Source organism: Bos indicus x Bos taurus, chromosome 3, assembly GCF_003369695.1.
Source record: "Bos indicus x Bos taurus breed Angus x Brahman F1 hybrid chromosome 3, Bos_hybrid_MaternalHap_v2.0, whole genome shotgun sequence".
Classification (NCBI taxonomy): domain Eukaryota; kingdom Metazoa; phylum Chordata; class Mammalia; order Artiodactyla; family Bovidae; genus Bos; species Bos indicus x Bos taurus.
Window position 1 is genome coordinate 60,298,191 of NC_040078.1, and position 12,087 is coordinate 60,310,277.

General features: G+C 37.2%; 1 protein-coding gene across 7 annotated transcripts in view; it reads left to right on the forward strand.

Moving 5' to 3' along the window:
• TTLL7 (tubulin tyrosine ligase like 7) overlaps positions 1 to 12,087 on the forward strand; it is a 151,550-nt gene that overhangs the window by 57,099 nt on the left and 82,364 nt on the right. For all 7 annotated transcript variants that reach the window (XM_027536732.1, XM_027536734.1, XM_027536733.1 and 4 more), the window contains exons 4-7: positions 4,532 to 4,653; positions 5,763 to 5,830; positions 9,863 to 10,021; positions 11,869 to 12,085. In XM_027536732.1, coding sequence (XP_027392533.1) covers positions 4,532 to 4,653; positions 5,763 to 5,830; positions 9,863 to 10,021; positions 11,869 to 12,085 — 566 coding nt within the window. The remainder of the gene's footprint in view (positions 1 to 4,531; positions 4,654 to 5,762; positions 5,831 to 9,862; positions 10,022 to 11,868; positions 12,086 to 12,087) is intronic.

Sequence of the window (12,087 nt, forward strand, 5' to 3'; positions counted from 1 at the left end):
TTGCTTTAAATTAAGATATTCTTGCCCAGCATTGCATTGAGAAACTCATCATTACTACAAGTACTCAAATAATCTTCCTTTTTTAAACAAATAATTTTGCATTAAAAGAGTTGAGGAAAACCATATGAATCTCAATGATATTAATTATTCTTACCCTTGTTAATCTTTGAGAGTCACATTTCCACTTACAGTATTTCACCAAAGTTCATCAGCAATCAGTGGAATATTTCATAGGAATTGAGGTCCCCTAATACTCTATTCCTCACAGGAAAAACTTCAAGTTAATGTGGGAGAGTGAAATGTGAGTTATTTGCAGGGTATTTTCTAGCTTGAAAAAATAAGAGTAACCATTGTCAAAGTGATAGATGGAGTGGTGTTAACTTACCATCTTATTTGCTTTTAAGATTGTGGTGGGATTTATAAGGAACTTGATCTAGAGGAGAGTGTTTTTAGATGTAGTTCCCTGTCACTCCCAAGGACTGAAGTTGCATTAGCCTTCTTCATACTGATTCCAGACCTCTGTGCTGAGCCTGCTCAGTTGTGTTTAGCAAAATCCCTTCTTGGTCAGACTTGGATACTTGGACCAGAGACTTCTGGGAGAAAACAGAGCCAGGTATAGGGGAGGGAAAGAGACAATTGGCCATGTGTCCAGGAGATAATGCTACCTTGCTTTCCCTTATGTAACCTAGTGATGTGCAACAGATTACTTCTTGTAATTTAACTACTGCTCATTTGACAGGTTGGATTATGTAATGAAAGATGATTAAGCCATAGTCAGGACATTTGTGTTTTCTCCCTGATGTTGCCTGTTTCCTCATGTAGAATACTTTAACCACTACTAGTTTTACTATTTGGAAAGGAAATGGCACCCCACTCCAGTACTCTTTCCTGGAAAATCCCATGGGTGGAGGAGCCTGGTAGGCTGCAGTCCATGGGGTTGCAAAGAATTGGACACGACTGAGAGACTTCACTTTTCACTTTCATGCATTGGAGAAGGAAATGGCAACCCACTCCAGTATTCTTGCCTGGAGAATCCCAGGGACAGGGGAGCCTGATGGGCTGCCGTCTATGGGGTCGCACAGAGTCGGACACGACTGAAGTGACTTAGCAGCAGCAGCAGCAGCAGTTTTACTATTAATGCTTTTACAACCATGGACCAAATATTTTCACATGAATTACCTCATTTAATCTTCCAAATAACCTGGTGAAATAGCTGTGTTACTCCCTTGTTGCCACTTCCTCTGACTTTACTTGCTCTAATAGTGAATTTAAAGTGGCTAAGAGCCGTGAGAAAATAAATAAGGAAAAATAAAAATAATAAAATTGGATGAAGCTTGTGGTTGATCAGAATGTAATCTACATTCCATGAAATCCTCTATAGTTAGAGATGTATATGGATTTGACTCTGAGCTGCCTAGCAAGCAAAGCTAATAATTGCAAATAATCAGCTATAGAATGCACAGTGGTCAGAAGATAAAACCATATTGGTTATTCAAGGGAAATGCAATTTTCCTATTGCTAAGTCTTGAGAAAAATTTCTCCCATAATTTCTCATGGAGACACATTGTGGAATGGTGAACTACACTGTCACAGTAATCCTGTAATTAATATATGATGAAACTTTATTACTTTTTAAAACACCCCTTAGGCACAGTTGAATAAATAAAAGCTCAGTAAGAGCAACTTCCTCCAGGTTGCACAGATGGCAAAAGTAGAACTTGAACCTGAATTAATTTGCTTCCAAATTTAGTGTTCTTTTTACTATATCATACTGCCTAAATAAAATATGAATCAAAATTTAAATTGAATAACATTAAAGTACCCTCTGTATCTAAAATTCAGAGAGTTGTTACGTGGATTCCTATTTTTAAAACTCCTGAACAGCTTCTGAAAGCTCTATGGGTGAAGGCAAAAAAAAAAAAGTAGGCCAAATTTGTGAGAAACATATATTTGGCAATTTTTAGTAAATGGGGACAAGACAGATTGTAGAAGGGAGTACTTAATTATGCAAAGGGAAATGTGAGAAAAATGGTTGGTGTGGTTATCTGTCTTTTACCAATAAAGGAATTTGGTTTGGTAGAAATTATATATTGAGGCAATTATTTCACTTCCTTTTTTAAGAGAACTCCTAAAAGACTCAGCTGGTAAAGAATCCGCCTGCAGTGTGGGAGACCTGAGTTCAGTCTCTGGGTTGAGAAGATCCCCTGGAGAAGGGAAAGGCTACCCACTCCAGTATTCTGGCCTGGAGAATTCCATGGACTGTATAGTCCATGGGGTTGCAAAGAGTGAGACATAACTGAGCAACTTTCACTTTGTTTTACATTCTGAAAAGGCCAACATTTAAAAGCACGCATTTAGACTTTGGCTGCTAACAACCTTGTATTTGAAACTGACGTGTTAAAGGAATTTCTTTTCTATGCAAGGGAGGATGGTATACTTAAAAGTATGCCAATTGATTTCTAAAATTTCATTTCAAACAAAAATATGAGTAGATAGCTTAGCTGAAAAAAAGTGACAGTTTAATGCCCAACATTATAATTTTTTTGAAGTTCAACTCTTTAGCTCTTCAAGCTTTGAATTTCATAGTAGGAGAGATTTATATGAGACTGACCTTACAAATTTGATTTTGTGAATTTAGAGAAAGAATGGGTTATTTCCAGCATTGTTATGTATCCTGAATGTTCCATCCTCACCAGCTCATGTATACATTAATATCCACATTTTAGTAGCTCGTTATACTCCAGTACTTTGGCCACCTCATGCCAAGAGTTGACTTATTGGAAAAGACTCTGATGCTGGGAGGGATTGGGGGCAAGAGGAGAAGGGGACGCCAGAGGATGAGATGGCTGGATGGCATCATTGACTCGATGGATGTGAGTCTCAGTGAACTCCGGGAGTTGGTGATGGTCAGAGAGGCCTGGTGTGCTGCGATTCATGGGGTCGCAAAGAGTCGGACAGGACTGAGCGACTGATCTGATCTGATCTGATACTCCCTCTGTCCGTAACTACCACCAGTGTCGTTTCTCTCATCAAGGTCTTCCTAGTGATTTCAGAGGACTAGGACAATGACTTGCATGTACTTGGGACCACGTCTGCTTCTGAGCTGTGGTTCTGACCTTGACATTGTTTTCTGCTTGTGAGCCAGTTAAAAGAACTCTCCCAGGCTGTGTCACTACGGTCCTCCCCCTCCCCACGAGCTCTAGATGACATACAAGCTCCTGGGCCTCAGGACGCCAATGCGGCTTGGTAGTCTGGGGCAGAGAGATGAACAACCGTTTCCCCAAATTTGTATTGTATGCTGTCACCTGGGCCTTCAGAACAACCCCAAGTCTTATCAAGCTGCGCTCATGGAAAAAAGTAGCTTCACCCCAACAGTCCTCTCCCTAACCTCATTTGTCTCCAGTCACTGTCCTCTTCTATTATTATGCCTGTGTTCCAGGCACTATTGCATAAAAAGCCTGTTCTATCTCCACTATCATAAAGAAATCAAGAGTCCCTTGGACTTGAGACCAACTGGTGTCTGGTCATTAGTTTTATACTTGAGCCAAGTACACTTAGACAGTTAACCCCTTTTTACTATATCTTCCTACTGCTGCTACTGCTAAGTCGCTTCAGTTGTGTCTGACTCTGTGCGACCCCATAGACAACAGCCCACCAGGCTCCCCTGTCCCTGGGATTCTCCAGGCAAGAACACTGGAGTGGGGTGCCATTTCCTTCTCCATATCTTCCTATCTATGGGCAATAAAAGGAAAGTAGGCGTTGAAACACTCCTATCTAGTTACACCATTATATTAAGACTCCAAATTCTACTGGAACCCAAAATTTATCCTAAGTATTTTCCGATCTTTATTCTAAATTTGAAATTCATTGGAAGAAAGATATCAATATGTTAATTGTTATAGCCAATATTATGGAATCTATAAAGCAAGATTTTCTCTCAACATATTTTTTGTGTTTAGGATTAGAGGGTCGGGAGCTGATGTGAGGGCCAGAGTTTCTAAATCTCTACTATAATTCTGCTTTATTATTTTGTATCCTGTGTCAGTATAACTGACTTGGTTTTTACTGCTAAAAATAATTTGAATTAGGGAGGTGGAAAGTATAGGATGGGTCTGATGATCAGGGACTATTTTTATCCTTTCTTTTTGTTCCTAGCCCAAGGTCATGAAAAAGCCATAAAAGTACATTTTCCTGAGTCGAGGTGTTGTGTCAGCTGTGTGTGTGTTTTCACTGAGTTATGAATAATCATTAAGCTCTTTAACAGTATTGTGTACCTGTTATATCTCAGAAAATTGAAACTAAGGATTTTGGGTGCCAACTAAAAGCAGTTCTCTGTTGCTGTTGAGTATAATCCAGCTTTAGATAATTCATTGTACCTAAATTAAGGTTATTCTATAACTAAAGGAAATTTTACAGATAAAATAATGTGAGCTAAAATTGATATATATACACAATATACATATATAAGATTTTCGCAATGACTGTTTCAGAAGCATTTTAATTTTGGTTTAACTGAACTGTTTACTTACAGTTCGTTTAGTAATAGATGAAATGGGGTTTATGAAAACGCCAGATGAGGATGAAACAAGCAATCTTATATGGTGTGATTCTGCTGTTCAGCAAGAGAAGATTGCGGAGCTGCAAAATTACCAGGTAGGAAATTAATCATGACCAATTATTGGTCAGTAGGAAAATTCTATGAATTCCATTATAGTTTTCTTTAGGTAGGGTTCTTAATATGTTGACATATTAATTCATTTCTCCCTGATGGCCCCCATGGCTCAGTGGGTAAAGAATCTGCCTGTAATGCAGGAGACACAGGAGATGTGGGTTGAATCCCTATGTTGGCAAGATTCCCTGGAAGAGGAAATCGCAACCCACTCCAGTATTCTTGCCTGAATGGGCTTCCCCGGTGGCTCAGCAGTAAAGAATCCTCCTGCCAATGCAAGATACACAGGTTTGATCCCTGAGTTGTTAAGATCTTCTGGAGAAGGAAATGTCAACCCGCTCCAGTATTCTTGCCTGAGAAATCCCATGGACAAAAGAGCCTGATGGGCTATAGTCAGGGTCCCGAAAAGAGTCAGACACGGCTTAGCAGCTATACACACAACACAATTTACCTCAGTAGCCTGTTGCCTGAAGACTGCATCCTTTCAGATTTAACTTTAACCTCTTTCCATCTTTAAGGAAGAATTGATAGAGGAAAGCTCTTCCTAGACTGGTGCTTTGCATTATGCATACAGATGAACGATGTGGAATAGATTGCATAAAGGGATCCAAATACAACTACCCCTTGTAATGTCAGCTATGTGTAGTTTGGCTTCATTATTTTATTATTAGAATGTAATACAAGTGTATTAAAAAATAAAAGCCAAATACATGGAGTTTTAGGCAATTGAGATTTTGTATAGTTCTCCTTTACCTGTATTTGTAGTGACTTGTACAAAATTGACTGTAGACATTAAGTCCATTTTCACCTGTTTTTTTAGTCTTTCCTCCATGGGATTCTCCAGGCAAGAGTACTGGAGTGGGTTGCCATTTCCTTCTCCAGGGGATCTTCCTGACCCAGGGATTGAACCCAGGTCTCCCACATTCCAGGCAGACGCTTTAACCTCTGAGCCACCAGGGAAGCCCTTTTTTTAGTCTTTAGTCTCTTACTAAAAAACACTAAACTCAAAGGATGCCTGTAACTGTATCACAGTATAAATGAATATATTCATTAGGTCAATGAGAATATTAATGTTTGCCTTTTTATTTTGCAGAGGATCAACCATTTTCCAGGAATGGGGGAGATCTGTAGGAAGGATTTCCTAGCAAGAAATATGACCAAGTAATCTTCATTTTTTTGTTATAGAGAAGACCTATTAAAAATTACATAGTGCTATCTTTAACAAATTAACTAATTTGAAATGGAAATTCAATGGAAGAATTTCAGAGCTGGAAGGGTCTTAAAATTTTACTGGTTCTGTTCTTTGACTTTGCAGAGGAGGTAATTGAGAGTCAGAGATGTGAATACCTTGTGTAAAGTCAAAGTTAAGAGCAGAGCTGGAGTAGGATCTTGGTCTTCAGAATTTCAGGGTTCTTTTCACTGCAACTTGCTATCTCTCCAGCAAAATAAATTTTTCGTTTAAATGTAAGAAGTTTTCTGTACTTAACATTCAATATATACTTACTTATTTTCAGTTAAACCTTGCACAGACTAATTTGTCGCATTTTATCCCTCGTGTGGGTGTGTTCAGAATACTGGTTACTGAGCATCTGATATGTGCCAAGCACTGTAGTAGGTGCCTGTGTGCACACACACAGAACACATGTAGATGTGCCCACTCAGGGCTACATGCACAGATATTTATTTTGGAGACCATTATTTAGAGTACTAATATACTTTCATGGGAAAAACTGTTAACAGGTAAAGTCTTATAATGAATATATTGCAGAATTTTTGTGCAGTTTATATTTCTGTTTATTAGATTTTTCATTTTCAGAGGGTTGATAAATTGAGAAAAAATATTAACAAGAGGATTCTTTCACAGATAAAGGTTAGGAAGATGCATGTAATTCAAGAAATATTAGTATTCATCCACGTGAAAGCTTATAATCCATTCACACAACAATATTTTTTGCATGTCTATTGTATGCCCCTGAGACTGCTAGCTTTGAAGTAAACAAGTTAATTAAAGCCTAGTTTCTGCCTAGAACTCACATTTTGGTAAGAGAGGAGCACTGATACATAAATAGTTTGGTGCTGTCACATTCGAGGTAGAGACTGCGATGAAGATGGTGGGAGAGATTCTTTATGAGACAGCAGGGAAAATTAAATTATGAGATGGATATTGAAAGGAGTAAAGGAGTTCACCCTTTGAGAAGAAGAAAGGAAACTTGTAGGCAAAGACAACAGTGGGAGAAGGTATATGGAGACTTAAATCACATGATATGTTTGGGAGAACCTCAAGCAATTTTTCTGGTTAAATAGGATATTGGGAGGCTCAACCTCAGATGATGCTGGAAATAACTGTAAAGACTAAGCTGTGTACCCTGTATTATTGTGTTTTGTTTAATCATTTAATCATTGATTCTTTAACCTCTTTACTCAACAAACATTTCTGCCTATCCTGAGAGAAATGAGGAGCTATTTAATGGGCCTAAGCAGAGAAATAATCTGTTTTAGGTAGTTTTGGTGGCATCACAGGATAATGGATTCAATGATGATAGGACCAGAAAGTGAAAACTCTGGAAGAGATGCTTGTCATTATCTAGTTCAGAAATAATGAACATCTATTGATCCAAAAGAGAGATAGGACGAATGGGGAAGAGAAGGTAAATCTGAAAGATATGAAGAACATGGAATTGCTGAGACTTGAAAACTGCTCTGATGTGAGAAAAGGGAAGAGAAGGAAAGAGGGATAGAAGTCACCAAGATTCTTAGGTTTCTGGATTAGGATGTTATGTGGAGGGTGTGATTTGTTAACATAGGAATTACAAGAAGGATGGACTTTAGAGGAATGGAAATTAACCTCTAATTTGGACATGTGTTTCTTTTAAGTCATTTATTTCCATTTAACACATATTTATTAAGTGTCTATTAAATGCCAGGCATTGTGCTGGGCTCTGAGCACATGAGGTGATCAAAAGCAGAGTTATGGCTTTTACAGCCTTGCATTGCAGTTGTGATAAGTGCTGTGAAGTAGAGGTATGTAGTTCTAAATTAGTGCATAGTGAAGGACTTCTAACTTAGGGAAGCTTTGGAGAATTTCCCTGAGGAAGTGATATGGAAGCTGAAATATGAATGATGAGTAGGAGTTTATTGGTGCAGATGGTATGTAATAGCTTTACGGGGCAAGAAGAATAGTATGGGCCTAGGTCCTGTGCTGGGAGAAAACATGGATAGTCAAGATTCTGAAATAAGGCCAATGTAGCTGGAGCACAGAGAGGTTGATGGGGAGCAGTGGGGCAGATTGGTTCAAGAGTGATTTTTCAGGATGATGATCTTTATCCTAAATGCCACAGAAGAGGAGGGGTAGATGAAGTTGATAATATGACCAAATTTGCATTTTTCCAAGATCCTTCTGGCTGCTTTGTAGACAACAGAAGTCTGTATGGCCCAGGAGAGGCAAGAGGGTTAAATGTAGACCCATTAGTAGGCTGTTGCAATTAGGCAGTTTTTCACTCTGTAGAATCCTTGCAAGTCTCCTTGAGGAAAAAAAGATCTTCTATTAGGTAAAAAGTGATGACCAAGTAATATTAAAAATAGAGTTTAAAAAAACATGTTCAATATCATTTAGTAAATCTATGACAGAACTCTGAGCAGAAATTATTCCAGTATCCCAAATTCCTAAGTGAGACTGCTTGTCTCTGTTGAAGCTACATATTTTTACATTAAATGATTTGTGCTAGATCACCTAAATTGAATAAAGTATTTTTCTTGAATATATGTATGCTTGGGTTTTTTTCAAATGTATATATGAAGAAATGGTATTATTCATCAACAGTTCATGGTTAGTTTTAAATGTATTGCTCTATTAAAGATTTAACTTAATCTAATTTTATATTATTGTTACAAATTTATTTATAAAACTATAAACACATATAAGGGTGTTGGAAGCAACAGTGTACATTAGGACTGTTATTGTGCTTCCATTAGATTTGTGTGTGTTTGTGTGTTTCAGACTAATCAGTGTTAGCCTATTTTGTAGTGAGGTTGTTTAGCTGGTTGGTTTATTTTGGATTTGATAGATGGAGTTGGTGATTATCTTTCTTCTCATAGTGGAAGCAATTTTTTTTACAGCGTTCTCTTGAAAGAGCACTTGAAGTATAACTATATGACCTTCTAGTCATGGAGTCCCGTGGCTTATATATTCCACACCCTAGTCTTACAAAATGGCCCTACCTCTGTGCATATTGTATACGAGGGTCCCATTTTAATTTTGACTAATCTCATTTGGGAATAATATTTGCTCATCTATAAAAGACTTGCATACATTTATAAAGAAGACTTTTTGAGACAATCAGATTTTTCTTTAATAGACAATAATTTAAAATATTTCTACTGATTTAAAAATTGTCATTGAGAATCAGTGTGTATGAAATAAATGGCATTTGGATTAATCAAAAGCAAACATTTTATATCTAGTATTGTATCAGTATCCCTAAGTTACGTATCGTATAGGCAGCCTGATTTATAGCAAATACAAAAATGTCAGGACAAACATTATAGCAATAAAAACACATGTGTAGGTAGATAGTAGTTCATATAAGCAAAACCTCTGCTGACTCAGAGGCTTCACTGGTTATCTCACAGAAGTAGTAACACTCAAAAAGTACTGGGTAAAAGGCAATTTGAAAATTCCTCCCCGTGTATGACCCAGTGAACTCCAAATCATCTTTTAAGAGGCAGTATGAATGACACCTGGCTGTGAACCATACTGACCACCCTCATCCCAGAGCCAGAGCTAATGATTCCGTCCACATTTTACCTTGCCTTATATACCTTTTTTTGCAACTATCACATTGTATTTAATTAATGGCTTGTATGTAAATACCTTAGAACCAAGACCATGTTAATACTCAGTGCCCAATGTATACCACATACTCAAACATTTGATCTATTAATATGTAAATTGTAAGTACATAGGGCAGAAATTCTTGTCTTTTTTTTTTCACTACTGTATCCCTAGTATCTAGAATAGTGCTTAACAAGTAGTAGGTGATTAATAGGCATTTAAAAAAATGAGTCAATGAATGGATCAATAAATGAAGAAATGGAGGGAATTGAAATCATTGTAGTAAATGTCAGTAGCACAGAGAAAGGAAGTTTAGACAAGTTGGAATAGAAAGTACTTTTCATATTATCTCTAATTTACAGAATGATCAAGTCCCGGCCTCTGGATTATGCCTTTGTTCCTCGAACATGGATCTTCCCTGCTGAATATACACAATTTCAAAACTATATGAAAGAATTAAAGAAAAAAAGAAAGCAGAAGACTTTTATAGTAAAACCAGCTAATGGTGCAATGGGTCATGGGTAGGTGTTTTTCATCTGGAATACATAAAATTTTTAAAGAATTGGGAGAAAGAATAAATGTGACCATTTGCTCATGGTTGAGTTCTAATATGAAAAAAATAATAAAATAGATTCCTTATTGTTGCTTATTACGCCTCTTGGATGTGTAGGATAATATTTTTCATCAGATTGGGAGATTTCCAGCCATTAATTCTTCAGAGGATTTTTTCCCCTTTTGAGACTGCCATTATGAGCATGTTGATATTATTGATATTGTCTTGTAGGACTCAAGTCAGTTCATTTTTCTTTTATTTTTACTTCCTTATTTCTCAGACTAATCTCAATTGATTTATTTTCAAGTTTGCTGATTATTTTCTGCCTTGCCAAATCTTATGTTTAACCCCTCCAATAAATTTTTGTTTCAGTTACTGGACTTTTCAACCTCAGAATTTCTGTTCAGCTCCCACCCTCCTTCCCCAACACCTTTAAAATATAATTTCTATCTCTACTGATATTCTGCATTTGGTGAGATATTATTCCTATGATTTCCTTCCATTCTTTGTACATGATTCCCTTTAGCTCTTTGAGCAAATTTAAAATGGTTGATTTTAAATATTTATTGTCTAGTAAACAAAATATCTTGATTTCTTCAGACATAGTTTCTATTAATTGAGAGTTTTTCTTTGTATGGGCTACACTTTTTTTTTTTTGCACGACTGATGATATTTTGTTGAAAACTGGACATTATGAATATTGTAATGTAGCAACTTTGATAATTAGATTCTCCTCTACAGGGTTTTTTTGTTACTGTTCATTCTAGATGTTGTTTATTTGTTTAGTGACCTTTCTGAAACAATTTTGTAAAGTCTGTATTCTTTATTGTGAGTGGCCTCTGAAGTTCCTGTTCTATTAGGCCAGTGGTCAGCTGTAATTGTCCAATCTGTTAGTATTTGAACAGAGATTTCTATAAACACTTGAAACAAAAAAATTCCCCCAATCCTTGCAGATGCGGGGTGTGTGTGTGTGTGTGTGTGTGTGTATGTCTGTATGCATGTTGTAGCATGCCTTCAGTGCTTAGCTAGGCATTTGCAACTCTGCCTGAGCCTTCACTTCCTGCTTGCTCAGAGCTGGATGCTTAGCTAGAAGTAAGAGCTTAGGGCCTTCTCAAGTCTTTTCCTGAGCATGTATTTAACCCTGGGCATGCATATGGGCTTCCAGAATCTTAGAAATAGTTCAGAGCTTTTCAAAGCCCTTCTTCCCCAAACACTCCCATTCCCCAGTCTTTTATCCCAATCTTTGCAGTTAGTCTGTTGTTTTCCCCAAATATTTGTTGCCTTAGGCAGCAGGGACTAATACATCTGTCTCTAAATGTTTATCAGCATTTGTCTCCCATCCCCCTCCCCCATGTAGCTGCCTAAGCAGTGGGAGAGTTCTCAATTAGACAAGATAAAAGCAAATCCTTTGAGATCCTCCAGGGAACCCCAAACTGATTTAAGCACATGGACAAACAAAAAGACCACAAGAATAGGTCTGTTCTGCTCCCTCTAGAACCAGTGCCTATAGTAGGAACAGGGGCTGCTGCTCAAGGCCACTGCTGAGCTGGGAGATGGAGTGGTACCAGAGTAAATTCAAATGCAAGAAGTTCTTTTAGAGACATTCAACTGTTTTGTTTTTGTTTTATTTTTTATTACAAGTTCCCTGGTTATTACAAGCTTTTGGTTTGTATCAAGGATTCCAAAAAATTGCTTCTGACAGTATCTTTATGCTATTTTTGTGTGTGTGGAATCACTTTCCTCTTGAGTATTGTCTTCAACTTTGTAAACATCTTGACTCCAAAATTATTCTTTTAATCTTTTCTTTAAATTTAGAATTTCTTTGATAAGAAATGGTGACAAGCTTCCATCTCAGGATCATTTGATTGTTCAAGAATATATTGAAAAGCCTTTCCTAATGGAAGGTTACAAGTTTGATTTAAGAATTTATATCCTGGTAACATCATGTGATCCACTAAAAATATTTCTCTACCATGATGGACTTGTGCGAATGGGAACAGAGAAGTACATTCCACCTAATGAGTCTAACCTGGT